The sequence below is a fragment of the Macrotis lagotis genome, chromosome 2 (genome assembly GCF_037893015.1).
Source record: "Macrotis lagotis isolate mMagLag1 chromosome 2, bilby.v1.9.chrom.fasta, whole genome shotgun sequence".
NCBI classification, from domain to species: domain Eukaryota; kingdom Metazoa; phylum Chordata; class Mammalia; order Peramelemorphia; family Peramelidae; genus Macrotis; species Macrotis lagotis.
In genome coordinates, this window is record NC_133659.1 from 128,688,506 (window position 1) to 128,708,666 (window position 20,161).

Here is a 20,161-nt window from a genome sequence, read left to right on the forward strand (position 1 = left end):
AATTCCTTTTTTCCTTATTTTAAACATTTATTATTATAAACATTTATCTTTTTCTTCCACTCCCTCATTTGAAATTCTTTTTAAAAGGAACCATCATAAAAATATTAATAGTCCAACAAAATAAAACCTACATTGACCATATCCAAAAATATGTATAGCTCTGCATTTTAAGTCCATCACTTCCTTAGTAGGAAGTAGGTGATATCTTTCATCTTCAGTCTTTTGGACTCATAGCTTTTCTTGAATTAGAGTTCTAAAGCTTTTCAAAGTTTTTATTTATAACATTGTTACTGATAAATTTCAGTTCTGCCTTAGTTCTCAGGGATCTTCCCAGTTTCCTTTGAAATTGTTCATTTAATCATTTCTTATGTACAGTAATATTCCATTATATTCATATGCCATAATTAGTTTATCCATAGTTGGGGTATCTCCCTAATTTTGAAGAAATTTGCCATGAATATTTTTGTACATATAGGTTCTTTTCCTCTTTGTGGTATAGGCTTAGTCATGATATAGCTGGGTCAAGGGGTATGTACAGTTTAGTAACTTTTTGTGCATGATTCCAAATTGCTTTCTAGAGGAGCTGGACCCCTTCAAAGTTCCATCAATGATGTGCTAGTGTTGGGCCTGTTTCCTTTAGCCCCTCCAGCATTTGTCATTTACTTCTTTTGTCAATTTTTGCCCATCTGATGGATATAGACAAAAGAACCTAAAGAATTGCTTTAAGTTTATCAAATTATTAGTGATTTCACATAGAGTCTATATTAGATTACTTTCAGGGGAACAGTCTGGTGCTTCAGAGGATAGAGCACCAAACTACAGTCAGGAGGACCTGAGTTCCTATCTGGCTTCAGATACTTAATAATTACCTAAACTGTTGTGACCTCAGGCAAATCACTTAACTCCATTGCCTTTCAAAAATAAAAACAAAAAAAGATTGCTGTCAGGGGCAGGCAGGGGGTAAGGGAAGGAAGGAAGGGGAAAAAAATGTAAAACTCTAAACCTTGTAAATAAATGATCAGAGAAAACTGCCATTGCATGTTTTTGGAAAAACAAAAATATTTATTAAAAATTATTAAATTAAGTTAAAATTATATAGTAGTTGATAGCTTAAATTTCTTCTTTTGAAAAGTGCATCTTATTCTTTGATCTTTTATCTGGTGAAAAATATATCTCTTAAGTCTTACAAATTTGGATTAGTTCCTTACTCATCTTGGTTATAAGATCTTTATAAAGAAATTTGCTAAAGAGTTTTTTTCCCCACTTGACCCATTTCCTATCTAATTTGGCTGGAATAGTTTTTTTATACAAAAACTTTTAAATTTTACATAATCAGTTGTTGATTTCATCTTATCTAATGCTTATTTAATTATGAACTCTTCCCTTTCCAAAAATCTGAAGGATAATTTGTTCCTTGCCTCTCTAATTTGATTATGATGAGCGCCTTTTATGTCTTACGTCCTGCATCCCTTTATAATTTATCTTGTTTTATAGTTGGTCAATACCTAATTTGTCAATTTTCCCAGAAATTTTTGTCAAAGAGTGAGCTCCTCCCTTAGTACCTTGGGTCTTTAGGTCTGTGTTCCTATGTTTGTTTGCTTCAGTATGTTGTATTCCTAATCTATTCCACTTAATGATTTCTTTTTTTAACTAGTACAAAGTCACTTCAATAATAATTGTCTTGTACTATATTCTGTGACCTATTGGTAGTGTCTTCCCTCCCCCTTTTTTTACTGTTTCTCTTGAGAATTTTTTACCTTTTTTCCTTTTTATTATTTTCCTAGTTTTACAAAATAATCCCTTAGGAGTTTGGTACAAAGTAAAATTTTTAAATCACAGATCTAACCCCATATCATTCTTCTGCCCAAGAAATTTCAAGTGTACAGTTTGTCTTTTAAAACCCTTACTGGAAAAAAATAATAATTATTAAAACCCTTCCTGGAGTTTAAATGCAGACCAAAACTTACTGTCTTCAGTTTTTAAGTTGTCTTATGTATTATTTTTTTTCTCTTTAATGTTTTTTCCCCGTTTTGTTTTGATTCTTCTTTCACATGATTAATATGAATCTATGTTTAGCATGGTTATATATGTATAGCCTAAATTAGATCGTTTTCTGTCAGGGAGATGGAGGAGGGAGGGAGAAAAATGTGAAACTCAAAACCTTGCAAAAAAAAAAAAAACGATTGCTGAAAACTACTGTTGCATATAATTAGTAAAATGAATAATTTTTTTTTTAAATCCCCAACCTGCCTTTCCAGGTGTTCTACCTATCATTCCCCTCAGGTACTCTTAGGTATATCCAGCTAGTCTCCTTGTTCTTCCTCTGTTCCACTTTCCCATCTCTCCCATCTCTATCTTGTCCCAAGCCATCCCCTACCTGGGGAACATCTGCCCTCCCTCCCTATCAGTTTCCTTCCACTCTGTAGTTGGGGATATTAAATTGTATCCATGTTGTTCTGTCCATTCTGTGCTCTCCATAAAAAGGAAAAAGTCCTTTGAAGGCAGCGGTCATTTGTCTACCTGACTTTAGGCACATAACCATAATATGTACTTAATAAATGCTTACTGAATTGAACATAATCTTATCCAGATACAGAAAGGTGACCAAAAGCATTCTCAACCTATGTGGTCTACAATAAACAGCACTATAAGAAAGCAGATAAGGATTATCTATAAAAGGAGTGGTGTGGGTGAGGTGATTTCTAAGGTCATGTCTAAGAGTCAATAATTCCATAAGTGAAACGCTTATATAAAGTTAGACTTAAAAAGTTTAATGGTTGGATAAAGCACTGGCCCTAGAGTCAGGAGTACCTGGGTTCAAATCTGGCCTCAGACACTTAATAATTACCTAGCCATGTGGCCTTGGGCAAGCCACTTAACCCCATTTGCCTGGCAAAAAAAAAAAAAAACCTAAAAAAAAGTTTAATGGAATTTAAACCTTAAATGGGATTTATATAGTATAAAAGTGGTGTAATATTTGTGTTTTACAGTATTCATATGTTTTATAACAATTCCAAAGCTAAAGTATCTTCCCATACGTTATATAGTCATAAAATGTGGTGTTCCTGTATGATGTTTTCTGTTACATGTTCTTTCACTTGACTTAGAAGCTGGCTGTAGTCTTCTCATTTCATCTTGCAATATCCCTAAAGACCTGAGTGTCCACTTCAGTCAGTGATTTTACTTTTATTAAATAGTTAATTCTCAGAAAATTATTTCCCAATTTTTATAATATTTAACAATGAATTATTGCAAAATTTTACTTTCACAAATACGTATCATTAAGTGCCTTTATACAAACTAAGTCCTGCCATGATAGTTTGGAGCTTGAGGGTAACCAGCTTCTTTCTATTATATAGCCTAAGCAAATAATAGAATTAGAAATTATAAGAGTGGAATATTCAAAAAGTTTTGGTTATATCAAGTATTAATTCTATGGAAACTTAACTTTTAAAAATTGATTAATATTTATTTCATAACTCTTTTGCCACAGTTCCAGGACCTTCTGCAGCCCTAACGACAATGCAGCTCTTCTCCAAACAAAACCCTTCAAGACAGGAGGTCACAAAACTTCAGCAGCAAGTGAAGACAAATGGCGCTGGTGTGACTGTACTCAGGCGTGAAATTTCTGAGCTTCGCACTAAAGTGCAAGAACAACAGAAACAACTTCAAGATCAGGACCAGAAACTGCTAGAGCAAACCCAAATCATAGGGGAACAGAATGCTCGTTTGGCAGAGCTGGAAAGAAAGCTTCGAGAAGTCATGGAAAGTGCAGTAGGAAGTTCCTCAGGGTCTGGGCCAAATGAGGAGTCTCCTAGGAAACGGAGAAAGGCAGTGGAAGCCATAGACTCTCTTAGAAAATCTAAACGCCTTCGAAATAGAAAATAACTTGGAATTCAGTTATCGCTCCAAAAGGCATGGCTTAGCACCCAGGAAGTCATGCTCACATGGACTCTTGGGTTTAGCAGCATGGTGTCCTTTAGGCTGCTCAGTCTTCAGAACACAATTTAGACTTTGACATTTACTCATTCTTGGGACATTTCCCCCTCTCTGTCTGGGTGGACTGATGCACAGGATGTTTTTAATTTGCAATAGATTTGTAATAACTAGACCCACTCTATCATGTTTTGAGGAGTTTATCTTTTTTTCTGTGCAGATGATGATGTGTTAAAGTAAATTTATTTGTGTTTCTGCATATATGCACATTAAATAAGGATCTTAAATAAACCCTATCTTGACAGACTAGAAATTAAGTTTAAAGTACAAAAATGTCCTGTTCACTTGAAAGAAAAGACCTACTTTTTAAAAGGACACTATCTTGTATAAAAACTAAGTCGACTTTTTGTTACAAGTGACCTTTGTCTGGAATGTCTGAAAAGTAGTTAATGCTTTTTGGTATTGAAGTAATGGGTGATTGGAAAGGACTTCTACAGTACTGACTGCAGAAGAGACCTCTACAGTATTGACTATATATTTTTGTAGACTACTGGCAAGGGACTCATCCAGCTATTATATACACAGCTTCAATTCTCTGTTGGAACCAACTCCTACATTTGCATGGATAGATGCATGCACTGCCTTTTTAGCTCGCTCAAGAGCCCTTCTTGCACTGGTATTGCCCTTGAACCTCTAGATTTTCCCACTGATAAAGAAAAGTTTCTAAGTTCTTAGTACCCTAGTTAACATCGGCTCTCATTTAAGCAGGCAGAGATGAGCTTGAGCCTTTTATGGGAAAATATATTAGTTCATTTGACCTCTATGGGGGTTGGACAGTACTGACACCTGGTGCATTATCCATTCCCTGAGAGTTTAGGTACTCTGGCTAAGGCAGAAACCCAACTTGTAAGGCTCTTTCTGTATATGTAGGATCTCTGGTTACTAGTATTCTTATTACATTACTGTGTCAACCCATAGGTCAAAATGTGATGACTGAGTATTGGACATACTGAGTATTGGAGTACTTAGCCATATAACTCTTTCATCAGTGAAGCAAGGTCCATTCAAGAAAATGGTTGTATGATGAAAAGACATTTACATCATTGGGGAAAGGGGAGAATAGCCAGGGGAAGCTTTTAAATACTAGTAACTATATTCAAGCTTTCCTTATCCTAAAACTTTAAACAAGAGCTTTAATTTCTTTTGCACTCCTGTTTTGAACTTGTAACTGGAAAAGCATGTCTTGCACTGTTCAATCTTCTGATTGGTCACTTTAACAGCCTCTAAGTTGTTGTGTACAGTGATTATTTTTCCCAGTTGTATATTTTTGAAACATTACACAGATATCACTATCCTTGTTTTATTTTTTAGTATACTATATAGCTATCATTTGACTGTTAAAAATTCTTTTAAGCAGCTGTTGCCTTGGGCTTCAGCGAGATGAAAGTACATTTAGATGTAACATGGGAAAATATTTCCTTGTGGGAATTTGACATCTAGATTAAGTCCAAGGTAAGGGTAAGAATCTGAGCTTATTCAAGCACAAGGTTACTGCCTTTCTGCATCCGTCCAATAAAATGAGGCTATTCTTCTTAGAAATTAACCCAACAAAAATTGTCCTGAAATCTGTATCAGTAGTACCTGACTTGGAAAGCCCATTTACCTTTGTTTTAAGTTAGGATTTAATAACAAATGCTCCTAATGATTTGTTTTGATCAACTAACAATTTCCATATACTGTATTTGTCAACACAGGCAAAAAGTCCCAGGTTGAAATTCATCTCAGCTAGTTTTCTTTTTTTGATACCAAATTTATAATGTCATAGCTGATATAGAAGCCTGTTGGAATACTTTATGACCTTTGCTAAAGACTGCTTTTCTAGAATTCAGGAGACTTTGTTTTAAGTAGCAGAGTACATATTTATCAATTATGATGATTATGCATTTAACAATCTCTTAGTTTATTTTTAAGATGAATACTTTAACAGGTCTTAATGAATTACAAAAAAGTCTGTACTCCTGGGAGGGGTTTGTTTGGTACACTATCCCACTTAAGGCTTCACTATCATTTCATTTTTATTTCTTAACTCATTTCCATTCTGACCTTCATTTCTTATTTTTCTATATAATGTCACATGTTTCTAGGCTGTTTGGCCATTACAGTCTCTCTCCTTAGTGGATATGAACAGATGGTTTTTATAATAAGCAGTCAGCATATTAGAAAATAATTGATCAACAAATCACAATTTCTAACATTAAGCACATTAAAAGATATTTACTATTTACAACTACCCTTCTTGGTTTTTCCATCATATTATAGAAATGTTCTTTTAACAAGAACAAATGAGATATACTTTAATTCTAAGGAAACCAGCTCTTATATGCCGTTTATAAATTTTGTTGGATGCTACTTGTTTTGAACAAAATGTCCTTAAAAGAAATTTAAAATTTTTTTCTCATATATTGGGATTTTAAAAATCTAAATTTAGCACTTTCTGAATTGCATTTAACAGAACAGACTCACTTAATGAGAGAAAGAAGTGGGGTAAGCACTGCAGACACCATTGCTCATTTTTTATTTGCAAAAATTCTAGGAAACTGAAAAAATAAGAGGTTTTTATTTAAGTTTCTGGTAGACACTAATTACTTCGATCCACTAAAAATTGATGATACATATACAGTAGTTTCAAAAAGCCTATCATATTATCCTGAATTGTCACTGACTTGAATGGTAAACAGTATAATGTAAGTACGCTGTACTAGGAAATCACCTGACAGAATAATTAAGTTTGTACTGCATCCTAGCTTTTTTCCAGAGCCTTTTCCAGGAGGGCTTTGTTTCTTATTGAAATTTTGTTTTTATGGACCACACTCACTAGTAAGTTCATTATGTATTAAATAGATTCTGAGCTATAATATGGAAAAGACACTTCACCAAGGAATTTAGGAAATTCAGCCTAGGATCCTTTCTTTCTGCTAGTTTTTTTTATGTGAACATTATTTATTTCCTTATAAAGTAGTTTACAAATTTCATGTTATGAAATCTAGCTGCATTATTTTTTTCAAGCTCCTGATTTGGAGAGGCAGTGTGGTTTAGTGGGAAAAGGGTACTTGATTTAGAGTCAGAGCACCTGGTTTCAAATCCTAACTGCTACCTATGTTATTTTGGGCAAGTCACTTCACCTGTTAGCCTCAGTTTCCTCATCTGTAAAATGAAGGATTTTGACTAGATGGTCTTTATATCCCTTCTTGCTCTGAAGCCCTGGTATCCTATTGTGTTTGGGCTCCACAAATGAAAGAACAGATATTTGAATATTTTATTAATCATACTTTTTAAAGGAACCCTGTAGGATTCCCTGAAACTCAACTTGACAGCCACTGTTGGAAGCAACTTTTTCTATAATCATGTTTTTGTTTTTTTATATAATATTAAACTTTTACAGAAGCTGGCCTTAAACTACTTAATAGCTCCAAAACAGATAAGCTTTTTAACCTAACTATTAAAATGCTAAAAGAAATACTCTGACTCCCAACATGGGTAAGGCAAGAAGAAAAGTAAAGTAATGCTTAAATCCAATAAATTAAAAGAAATGTTAGAACTTAATTATTGAGTGAAAATAGATGAATGGCACATGAAAAACTGTAATATGCATTACATCTGGTTATGGATCATTAAGTCAATAATACTGTTTGACTTGCATTATTTATGCCATTTTACAACCTGCACTTTAATCTCCAAAGAAACTAAATGCACAATATGCTGGCCAATTAAATTAGTTTTTTGGAGGTGACTTTCTTTTTTAAGTTTTTATTCAATAGCTATAGTAATTTCTGAGAATACTTGTATATTGCCCTATTTCAAACAGCATGTAAGTTTGTGGTGTTAGGAAATTAAAAGCAACATAAATCTTAAGACTTAGTGCACAACATAATATCTTTATATCCAGTTCTGTCCTTGAGTACCCTATTATCAGACACCTTTAAAAATTAATGCTATATAAATAATAGTTGAGATTAGAAATAAAAGTTCCTGAAAAGCAACTTTCTCTGTAGGGAGGAAGCTCAGAATCTGATCATACTATGAAACTCCTATCTGATTTAGTTTCTAATGATAAAAGTGTAGCTTTTTCAACCCTGCCAATTGTCGCTTATCATTTGGTCCAATTTCTCAACCAAGAAATCAGCATTTTCTTTGAAATCAAAGAGGTAATAATGAAAATTACCCTCTAAAAGCTTCATAGCAATTAATGGTCTTTTACAGCTTTTAATAATAAGTGTTAATAAAAATTAGTATATTGGTGATAAAATTGCAGCCAGGTTATTCTGATTGATCAATGTTGATATTGCTACCACCTATGCAGAAAGCAACCCCTCCATGCCTTCTCAACCTCTACAATTCCTGGCACTGTCTTTTCAGAAGTTCTCCATAGAAGCTCCATTCATATAATGCACTGGAGGCCTTCTAGGTTGTTGGGTTTTTTTAAATATCATGTAATCAATGTAGCACTCAGGCTATCTATTTCTTGTCGCTATCTTGCTACATGACTAGCCCACTTTATCCATGTCTTCACTGATGTTTTTTATACTACTTCTCATGGGAAAGTCATTGTTGACAGTATGCTGCAACCTACTTAAACTTATTCTGTATCTTTCCATTACTCTTTTGGTTTTCTTATCATTTTGATTCTTCCAAGTCTGTTCCAAGATCTACAGCCATATAGCATCAGTAGAAAACACTGATGCTTAAAAATGTGGATTTTGGCGGCCACCAAATAGTTAGCAATCATTGAAAGTACTGCATGATTTCCCAAATGTTATCCAGCCGAATCGCTTCTTCCTGCTCAAATCTGGACTGAGCTTATTGTCCATACTAGTCTTTTGAAAATTGGCCTCTTACACCCCCTAAAATATGTAAAAAGTTAATGTCCCCAAAGTTTGTATTGAGTTCCTAATGTATGGTGAATATTAAATCTAAACTTATCAGTCTTAGGCAGGACATGTGAGATCTTTTAAGTTTTGGTGTGTTCTTTAGGTTCTTTGACCTTACAGAATATGTAGTCCTTATTCAAAATCATACCAAAGGACGTAACTGGTCTAAGAGTATATTTTCTATGTGGTACCATTTCTGTTTACCTATGTCACAATGAACTAGAGGTTTAGTTTCTGGCATTTTAAATGTTTTTGACCTAATGCAATCATTGGAAAAGTGAAAAACACCTCCCAGTCATACATCAGGGTACTTCAATAAATGTGTTATTACCAGTTATAGTTGTATTTTTATTTTGTACACAAAAGAAAATGGAAGCAAACTGACTCTCCAACTATCTTGTTAAAGTCTTTGATTTAAAACTCTAAAATGGTGGGAAGGGGTGAGAGGAAGGGGAAGGAAAGAAAGGGAGGAGATGGATAATAAACATCTGAAAAATGAATAGTAGTGAACTTAATGACAATATATTGAAATTCCTTAGAGTCATTCCTGCCTCAGAAAGAAAAACTATCAAGGCCTGTAGTGCTAAAAATAGCAAGACATATATGCACTTAACATAAAATGAAGAAATTACAGTTTTGTGAATTGTAGCAACTAACTCCAAATATTTTCCATGGAATTTTTCACCTTGATAGTGGTTACTTAGGACTAAGGTCCATGAGAAAAAAACACTCAACAACTATACTCTGGGATGTGCTTTTTCCTAGTTGTCTGGCTAGATGTAAAGATAGAAACCAGGAATGCCCAGGACCTTGGCTTTATTCTAGTCACTTGAATATCTCCAAAAAATAGAGAATTAGAGTGGTCACTTTTACTGCATCTTGGATTCCAGGCTCAGAATGGATTTTACTCATACAAAAGGTTGGAGAGTGATCATATGAATTTTCCACTGGGAAACCAAACATCTTAGCCTTCCCTACCCTTTTTTACCTTTCTTTTAAAAAATATGAATTTTGTATTTTCAAAAAATGTTTGTATGCTGAATTGGACTCCAATATATTTTTATTTTTGATTACTGATATGTTGAATGGAAAAAAATGCAGTCTTAGCTATTTGTGTGAATTATTTCTATTTTTAGTGAAGCATTTCCTCAAAAATGAATGCTAAGGGGAAAAGTGAAATAATGACTAAAGTAATAGTTGTGAAGAATTAAGGAAGTATAAATCAAGAATGGTGTGACCTAAATTCAATAACTGGATTTTATTAGAAACATCTAAATGACCAGATGTCCTACATTTCTCAACTTTTATGTTGTTCATTTTTTGTTTTAACATTTTTAATTTTTAATGAAAGTTCAATAAATTTTCAATGAATTTTTCCCCCTTTTGACCATGGTAAATAAACCATTATCTGTTATTTCTAATGATTATGACCTAACTTGTCAACATTAAGTGAAACTGTGAAAAGAATAATAGCAATAAGTGGAGTCCTAAATATGTTATATCAATTTCTAAACTTGCAAGCTTTCTATTTTTATCAGGGACTACTTTGGATTTAACATTTCAAGAGTTATCTTGTATTCATAGAACTGGAAGTTCCTTAGAGATAAAAAGAAAATAGGTACCTAATATTGCATAGCTATTAAATGTAAAGCTGGAATGAGAATGAATGAAAGTTTATTTTCTCCTCATTCACAACTCTTTCTTACCACCTGATTCAAACTTGCTAAAATGCACCACTTAGATAGACACTGAACCAAGTCAGGAGAGAAGCTCAGACTTAGAATGAGGTCATCTAATCCAACCTATTCTTTTATAATAATTCCCTCTATACTACAGTAGGAATAGACAAATGGGGAGAGATGCAAGAAATACTGCAAAGGTTGAACAGGACTCAGTAATGGATTAGATGGTTTTCACATGCTGATATCCCAAATGCTCCTAGATTTCTTATAGTTTGAGGCTACTTGGTACATTTTATAGAGCTTACTTTTGCAGGTCAGTAAGAGACTCTTCAAAACTTTTTAAAAAAATTTGTCACACTTGTGAGCTGATCCAACACTCTGGAGAGCAAGTTAGAGCTATGCCCAAAGGGTAACCTTTATCCAGCAATACCACAAAGAAGTCTCTGTCCTAAAGAGATCATAAAAAAGAGGAAAAGACCCACTTGTACAAGAATGTTCAAAGCAGCTCTTTTTGTGGTGGCAAAAAAAATTAGAAACATGAGATGTCCATGGGGGGGGGGGGGGACACACCTGAACAAATTATGGTATGGGAATATAATGGAATATTACTAGGCAATAAGAAAGGATGAGCAGGCAAATTTCAGAAAACCAAGACAAACATAAACGAATGCAAAATGAAATGAACAAAACCAGGAGAACACTGTAATAACATTCAACTATGAATGATTTAGCTCTTCTCAGGAATACAATGATCTAAGATAATTTACAAAGAACTTATGATAGAAAATGCTATCCATATCTAGAAAAAGAACTGATGGACTCAATGTAGATTGAAACACACTATTTTCACTTTTTTCCTTGGACTTTTTCCCTTTTAGACTGTATCTTATAAAATAACAAATATGGAAAAATGTCTTATATAATTGTACATAAATAACATATCAAATTGCTTACCATTTTAGGAAGAGGAAAGGGGAGAGAGGGAGAGAGAGAGAAAAAATTTGGAACCCCAAATACTATAAAAATGAATGAGGACCCAAGTTCAATTCCAGTATCAGACAATAACGACTAAGTTGTGTGACCTTGAGTAAGTCATTTAACCCCACTGCTCTGCAAAAAAACCAAAAAGATTTGTCTTTACATGTAATTAGAAAAATAAAATATTATTTAAAAGAAAAAAAACCAAACAAAAAAAGGAATTTCCTCTATAAGGTGGTCATCCAACCTGTGCTGAAAATCTAACAAGTGAAAATCTAAAACCAATGCCACTTTGGGACAACTTCTGGTTCTAAGTTACTTATATAAAACTTACATCTGGGGGGCAGCTAGGTGGCACAGTGGATAAAGCACCAGCCCTGGAGTCAGGAGTACCTGAATTCAAATCCGACCTCAGACAATAATGACCTAGTTGTGTGGCCGTGGGCAAGCCACTTAACCCCATTGCCTTGCAAAAAAAAAAACACCCTAAAAACCTAAAAAAAAAACCTTACATCTATCTCTTTGCTGCCAATTCTGCTGCTGGGGGTAAAGCAAAACAAGGCTAATCTTTCCAAGGGAATTCTTTAAAAATTTGAAAACTTTCTATAGGTCTGGTCATGGCACTTCCCTGCTCCATAAGTTCCACTGGCTACCTCACAAGCTCTTGTGTTTGATATTTAAAGTCCTTGACAGTCTGGATATAGTTAACAACATCAAATCTATCATACGTTTCCATTCATTCACCCTATGGTTCAAGCAAATTGTCACATAAAGTTCTGCCTCCATTGCCATACTTTTGTAGAGGCTGTTCTTCAAACCTGGAATATCCTCATCACCACCTCTTTAGGACTGCTTCCTTCCTTCAGACTCAGGTCAAGGGCCATCCCCTTGAAGCTCTATCTGTCCAAACCATCCCAACTTCCCAGCTGTAGCAGTGGCTGAGATTAGCAACAGTTTACTGTTGATCAGACTCAAACACGAATCAAGGAGTTGTAGAGCTTGGGGCAAAGCATTGATAAGATGTTATCCTGAATCACACCAGTTGGGCAGCACTGAAAAGTTGCAAATCTCCAATCTGAACTGTTCCTGAAAACCTGAAATAACCCAACACTACCCCCATGAAACCTACAATAAGACCACTCTAGACCTTCTCTCCAGAATTGTATAGAGCCTGACCCTAATCCAAAGTCCATGACCAAAAAAGGGGCCTAGATATGATCTTCAAGAAATCTTAAAACTTTCCAGATCTTCTAGAACCAGAGGACAAATGAGAAATAGAATTCACTAGTTAATACCTGTGGGGTTGGCCGGGGGAACCCACATGAAAGCTCCTAGGAACATTATAAGCCAAAACCCTGAGCTTTCAGGTCAAACACAAAATACTGCAAGTACCCAGAAAGAAAGAATTCAAGTTTTGAGGAATTGCAGTCAGAACCACATATAATTTAGCAGCCACCACTCTAAAAGAATGGAGAACTTGGGATACAATATTCCAAAAGGCAAGAGATATACAATTCTAGCCAAGAATAACTGAGGTCAAAGTGTATACAAACAAGAAGGAAGGAGAAGGGTGGCTAGGTGGTGCAGTGGATAGAGCACCGGCCTTGGAGTCAGGAGTACCTGGGTTCAAATCTGACCTCAGACACTTAATAATTACCTAGCCGGGTGGCCTTGCCTTGGAAAATCTAAAAAAAAAAAAGGGGGGGGAAGGAGAAGGCACAGCATCTCTTGTCTTAACTGGATGAAGCAGAGTTGAATATATCTAAACAGTTGGGTATAGAAATACATTTCACTAAACAGGGAAATAGAAAGCGAAGAAGGGAGGGAGAATAGATTAAAGAAATGGTTGATCTCAAAGAAATTAACAGTAAGGATCCACAAAATATATTTATAGTTCTTTTTGGCAAAGAATTAGAATCTGGGAAGATAGCCCCTCAATTGGGAATAACTTAACCATAAGAAATAATGGAGGAGATAATATGATAAAGGGGAGATTAGTACAAACTGATGAAGAGTAAAATGAACAGAATCAGGAGAACAATTTATATAATGTTAACAATATTGTAAAGATAACATTGAAAGATTTAGGAACACTTTATCAGTGTAATGAGCAACCTGTATTCCAAAGGACTATCAGTGAAACATGCTAGATAACTCCTAATAAAGATGAGAAAGATATATGAGTAACCATGAGTGCATACATGTGTACATGTTTACAGGCTACTGTATTACATACATAAATGTGTTTACATCTACATGTATGTGTGCATATATACACATATATTCACAACATACCTACCAATCCATCTAAACTTTAGACATTGTCAATATTTTGCTTGACTGAACGTGTTGTAACAGAGGCTCTATTTTTTTTTTTCATTCTCAACCAGAGGGGCGGCTAGGTGGCACAGTGGATAAAGTGCCGGCCCTGGAGTCAGGAGTACCTGGGTTCAAATCTGATCTCAGACACTTAATAATTACCTAGATGTGTGGCCTTGGGCAAGCCACATTTGCCTTGCAAAATACTTAAAAAAAAACAAAACATTCTCAACCGGAGTGGGGCAGGGAGGAGAGGGTGAATTTTTGCTAATAACATTTCAATAACATGAAAAAATAACATTTAATTTTTTTTAAAGGATCAAAAATGACTTCTTACAGAAGGTAGACTTCTATTTGAGTCCTGAAGGAAGTCAAGGAAGCCAGGATGGGGAGATGCGAAGGGAGAGTTCCAGGCATGGAAGGCAGCCAGTGGAATGCAAAGTTGGGAAATAGGAGTGTCTTGTTAAGGAACAACAAGGAGGCCAGTGTCACTTGGACTGCAAGTGTGTAAGGAGTATTGCAAGGCATAAGAAAACTGAAAGGGCAAGAAGTGCCCTGCTATTCAAAATCCTTTAAGACAAGATTTTCTTTTGGATCTCTAATAAGAAACCATTGTAGTTCACTGAATAAAGGAATGGCAAAGTCAGATCTGAACTTTAATAAGATCAATTTGACTTGAGTGAGTGAAGGATGGCCTGATGAAGGGAGACTGAGATGAAGGAAGACTGAGGCCAAGAGACCAACCAATTATTGCCATTGCAATAGCCTAAGCATGAGGGGGTGAGAAGGAACCACACCAGAGTGATGGCAATGTCACAGGAGAGAAGGGGACAGATAAGAAAAAATATTACAAAGGTAGAAATAACAGGACTTGACAAACTTATTTGATATGAAGGGTGGTCACCTTCTGTAGGATATTGTTCAGGTTATGAAAATGCCTTTCCAAAAATAATGCCCAGAATTGAATGTACAATACTGTAGATAGATTCTAACAAAGGTATAAGATAATAGGACTTTCACCTTCACAGTTTGAGATACAATGCAAATATAAAATACAGTCTAAGACTAAATTAATTTGGGCTGCCTAGTCACAATGCTGAATCACTGAGCTGGTTAAACCCCCTAAAGCTTTCTTCTATGAATTGTTTTCTAGTCTCACCTCTCTCATCTTAGAGTTGTGAAACTGACTTTTTTTTAATCCTCCTGGAAGACTTTATTGTTGAGTCATTCTTTTCAGTCATGTCCAACTCTTCATGACCCCATTTGAAGTTTTCTTGATAAAGGTACTGGAGTGGTTTGCCATTTCCTTCTCCAGCTCATACTGAAGCAAACAGAGTGAATGGACTTGTGCTCAACTAAGAGCCTGAGGTTAGATTTTAATTCAGGCCTTCCTGACTCCAGGCCCAGCTCTATCCATTGTGCCACCTATTAAATTTCACCTTATTAAACTGAATCTCTCATCCAATGTATTAACTATACATTCTAACTTTACATCAGAAAATTTGATAAACATTCCACCAATCCAAGTCATTGATAAAAAAAACATTAAACCAGCCAGAGCCAAGTACAAACTGATCCCTGAACAGTATACCAATAGATAATTCTTTCCAAATTATATTTGGGGGGGGGGGGGGTTGCAAGGCCATGGGGTTAAGTGACTTACTTAAGGTCACACAACTAGGTAATTATTAAGTGTCTGAGGTCAAATTTGAATTCAGGTCCTCCTGACTCCAGGCCCAATGCTCTATCCACTGTACCCACTTAGCTACCCCAATTCTTTCCAAATTGAAAATGAAACACCAATTCCTACTTTTTGAGTCTGGCATTAAAATGATTTTAATTCTATCATTACTTAGTGCATACTTTATTATCTTATACAGAAATGTGTCAAAAATTGAGAAATTTGTCAAATTTTTGTAAAAATCTAGGTATATTATTATCTCTGGGTCTCTCCAATTACCAGCCTGTTAAGAAGGAGAAAAAAGTTAGTCTGGCATGTAGCCAGACAGATCACCACTTTCCATTCTGGACATTTACTAAATATTTTTTTAACTGTTCATTATTTTATTCTATTTTTCCAATTACATGCAAAGTTTTCAACATTCATCCATTTGCAAATTTATGAGTTCCAGATTTTTCTACCACCCTCCCTTCCTACCCTCTCCCCACGGCAGAAAACAATCTGGTAAAAGATACATATGTACAATCATGTTTAACATATTTCCATATTAGTCATGTTCTGAAAGAAGAATCAGAACTAAGGGGAAAACCCATGAAAAAGAAAGAAAAAAACAGAAGTTTTAAAAAGTAAACACATGAGAAAATTGGAAGTTAGTATGGCAGAAACTTGAATTAGATCAATACCTCACACCCTATACTAAGATCAAAATGGATACAGGATTTAGATATAAAAAAAAACAATATTATAAGCAAACTAGGAGATGAAGGAATAGGTTACATGCCAGATCTATGGAAAGGGAAGCAGTTTATGACTAAAGAAGAGGTGGAGAACATCACTAAAAACAAACTAGATGATTTTGATTACATTTAAATTAACAAGCTTTTGTACAGACAAAACCAATGTAACTAAGATCAAGAGAAATGTAGTAAAATGGGAAACAATTTTTACAACTAGTATTTCTGACAAAGGACTCATTTCTAAGATATAGAGAATTGAGTCAAATTTAATAAAAAGCCATTCCCCAATTGACAAATGGTCAAGGGATATACAAAGGCAATTTACAGATGAGGAAATCAAAGTGATCCTTAGTCATATGAAAAATTGCTCTAAATAACTACTTATTAGAAAAATGCAAATTAAAGCATCTCTGAGGTACCACCTCACACCTCTCAGACTGGCCTCTATGGCCAGAAAGGACAATGTTCAATGTTGGAAGGGTTGTGGGAAATCTGGGACACTAATACATTGTTGGTGGAGCTGTGAACTCATCCAACCTTTCTGGAGAGAAAATTGGAATTACACCCAAAGGGCAATAAAAATGTGCATACCCTTTGATCCAGCAATACCACTACTGGCTCTATACCCTAAAGAGATCATGAAAAAGGTTAAAAAAAATCACTTATACAAAAATATTCAAAGCAGCCCTATTAATGGTGGCAAAGAATTGCAAATTGAGTGAATGCCCATCAATTGGGGAATGGCTGAACAATTGTGGTATACTTATGTCATGGAACACTATTGTTCTATTAGAAACCAGGAGGGATGGGGATTCAGGGAAGCCTGGAGGGATTTGCATGAACTGATGCTGAGTGAGATGAGCAGAACCAGAAAAACACTGTACACCCTAAAAGCAACATGGAGGTGATAATCAACCTTGATGGACACCCTTATTTCATCAGTGCAACAACCAGGGTCAATTTTGGGGTAACTCTGATGGAGAATACCATCTGTATCCAAAGAACTGTGGAGTTTGAACAAAGACAAAAGACTATAACCTTTAATTAAAAAAAAAAAGTTATTTTATGCAATTTTGCTCTCTCTTATAACTTATTTTTTTCCTTAAGGATATGATTTCTCTCTCATCACATTCAACTTAGATCAATGTATACCATGGAAACAGTGGAAAGCCTAACAGACTGCCTTCTGTGGGGGGGTGGGAGGTAAGGAAGCGAGATTGGGGGAAAAATTGTAAAATTCAAAATAAATTAATTAAAATAAAATAAATAAAAAGTAAACACTGCTTTGCTTTGCAATGATACTGTATAGTTTTTTTCCCTCTGGATGTGGAAGGCATTGTCCTTAACAGGTCTCTTAGGATTGTCCTTGACTGTCCTGCTGAGCGGACAATATTCCTTAATAATATAATCTAACTTTTAATATGAACCTGGTTCAGATTCCAACTCTGGCACTTGCTTCTTACAAAGCTTTCCTTCTGGGAGTCTCTTAATTTCCCTTCCAGAGTTAAATCTAAGATTTTCTTGTTTTATTACAAGTGACACATTAGGATTTTCTGTTTATATCCTGGGCATTGAGGTGGTGCTCTGACTGGATAGACCATCCAGGTCTCCAGTCTAGAAGACTCATCTTCTTGAATTTAAATCTGGCCTCAGATACTTACTAGCTTTGTGGCCCTGGGCAAGTCATTTAGTCCTGTTTGCTTCAGTTTCCTTATCTGTGAAATGAGCTGGAAGAGGATATGAAAAACCACTCCAGTGTCTTTGCCAAGAAAATCCCAAATGATGCCACCAAGAATCAGACAAAAGTGAAAAAAACTGACGACTGTTTAGACTTAATATCTATAAAGCATCAGAGCTGCCACAGATATCTGCTAGGACCATAGATTCCGAGTAGGAAGGGAACTCAGTGGTTGTCCAGACCAACCTTTTCATTTCAGATGAGGAAACTGAAGCTGAGGAAATTAAATTACTTGTCCTATGTCACATAACAAGAGAATGAGTAAGATATCCTGGTAATTATTTTCTTCTTTATATCATGTTTTCTATACTTGAAGCTTAGTAAATATATGTATGTATATATATGTATATATATATATGAATTGAATGTTTCAACTGTCTAGTACACATATGCATGGATATATAGATATATATATAAACTGAAGCTTAGCTAGGCAGCTAGGTGGCTCAGTGAATAGAGTATTTCCTTGACATACAGAAAACTCCTGTTGAGTTCTGCCTCAGACACTTGGTAAATCACTTAAGGTCTCAACTTCAGTTTTTTCATATGTACAATTCAGAGAATAACAACCTTTGCAATGTTATTGTGAGAATTAAGCAAGGTTAATATCTGTAGAACTATGCAAACCCTTGAATATGACAAATGCCATTTGTTTATTACTATTATTATTATTGTATCTGATATTAACTCGTATAAGAGACAAGAAAATATTTCAAAGCAATCTGGTCTATTATTCATCATCACTTGATCATTATTGGAGAAAACAATCTATGTAGGTGCCTCTGTAAAATTTAATATGAATGGATCCATTTCTATCCTTAGGAGTACAAATTAAAGAAAAAATCAATATTATAAAAATGGAATGGGTTCATCATCTAGTAGGAATATCCCAGGTTGTTTAATCAGCACAGAACAATGATTTTATGAGGTGAATTAGGGCTTAAACTTCCCTCTTCCTGGTAGATGAGAAGATTCCAAGTGTAAGAATGAAATCTAGAATGTAAATTCCATTTCTTCAGTGAAGGATTTCTTATAAAAAAAATGAGATCATTAATATTCTTCATTTTTATGATTGTCTACCTTTGCGAACTACAGGATTATTTGCAATCTATGCCCTACAAAAATCAAAGGAAAAATGTTACTCCTTGTGTAACACTTAGTGACCTTATCAGGTAACTGCCTAGTTTCAATTAGTTCTCTTTGCTCTGTATGCTAATTACTATTTAGAAATAAATAACCTAGACAGTCAGCAACAATGTGACCTCTGAGCAAGTCACTTCAGCTTGTTTACCTCAGTTTCCTTATCTGTAATGTGAGCTGAAGAAGCAAATGCCAAACTATTCCCAATTGAGGTCACAAAGAGTAGAATACAACTAATTGACTAAACCACAACAATTTGTTTCTGTGGATGCAATTAAAGTTCATTTTGGGTGAAAGGACATAGAAAATTTGGACGTGGATGTTGGTTATCTTTATTAGATCCACCCACCACCCCATCTGAATGACAGCCTAAAGATCCTGAGGGAGGGAGGTGGCTGGGAAAGGGAGGCAGTGAAGAATTCAGCTCTGTAAATAAAATGAATTAAAAAAAAAAGAAAAAAAGCATGGGACCTTGAGTCTGAGATGACGGGTTTGAACCTAGCCTTATAAAACTACTTACAAGTTTGGCAACCGTCCTTTTCTCCTTGAGTAAGAGAAGGCCAGGGGTAGCTAAGTCCCAAGGCCATGGGGAGGCTCGAAGGAGACGGCGTAAACTCGGCCCTCTTGGAGCCTTTTGTTATGGGCTCTGACTCTGCGGCCCCATCCGGGGTCTGCGCGGCCCCATCCGGGGTCTCTGCGGCCCGCCACGCCCTCTCCGGCTCATCTTACAGGGAAGCTGAGAAATGGGGGTGAATGTCAGAAGGGGTCTTCCTGGCCCGCGCCCTCCCCTCCTCCCGGGGGCGCTGCGCGAGGTTCCTCGGGGAGCCTGGCCGTCGGAGAGCGGGGCGCCGGCGGCCGAAGTGGGCGTTCTCGAGGTGTGGGGGCGAGCTGCCCCGGGAGGAAGGGCAGGGAGGGGCGGGGGGCAGTCCCGCTTGCTGCGCGGCTCCGCACGACCTCCGACCCGCGGCTGACCTCCGACCCGCGGCCCCGCCCCCCGCTGGGCCCGCCCTTCCTGCGCGCGC

The 20,161-nt window shown here is 35.9% G+C and overlaps 1 protein-coding gene and 1 long non-coding RNA gene across 3 annotated transcripts in view; one reads left to right on the top strand and one right to left on the bottom strand.

The window, feature by feature from the left end:
* FBXO28 (F-box protein 28) overlaps positions 1 to 10,587 on the top strand; it is a 65,147-nt gene extending 54,560 nt beyond the window's left edge. The window contains exon 5 of one of the 2 annotated variants that reach the window (XM_074222777.1): positions 3,494 to 10,587. In XM_074222777.1, coding sequence (XP_074078878.1) covers positions 3,494 to 3,888 — 395 coding nt within the window. In that variant the 3' untranslated portion in view covers positions 3,889 to 10,587. The remainder of the gene's footprint in view (positions 1 to 3,493) is intronic. The other variant, XM_074222778.1, reaches the window with a different exon arrangement.
* On the bottom strand, positions 4,309 to 20,081 carry LOC141513186 (uncharacterized). The gene is made up of 2 exons (XR_012475731.1): positions 19,660 to 20,081; positions 4,309 to 19,028 (listed from the first exon to the last, which is right to left on the bottom strand). It is a non-coding gene; the product is annotated as an uncharacterized LOC141513186 (long non-coding RNA).
* Between the last annotated feature and the right edge of the window lie 80 nt (positions 20,082 to 20,161).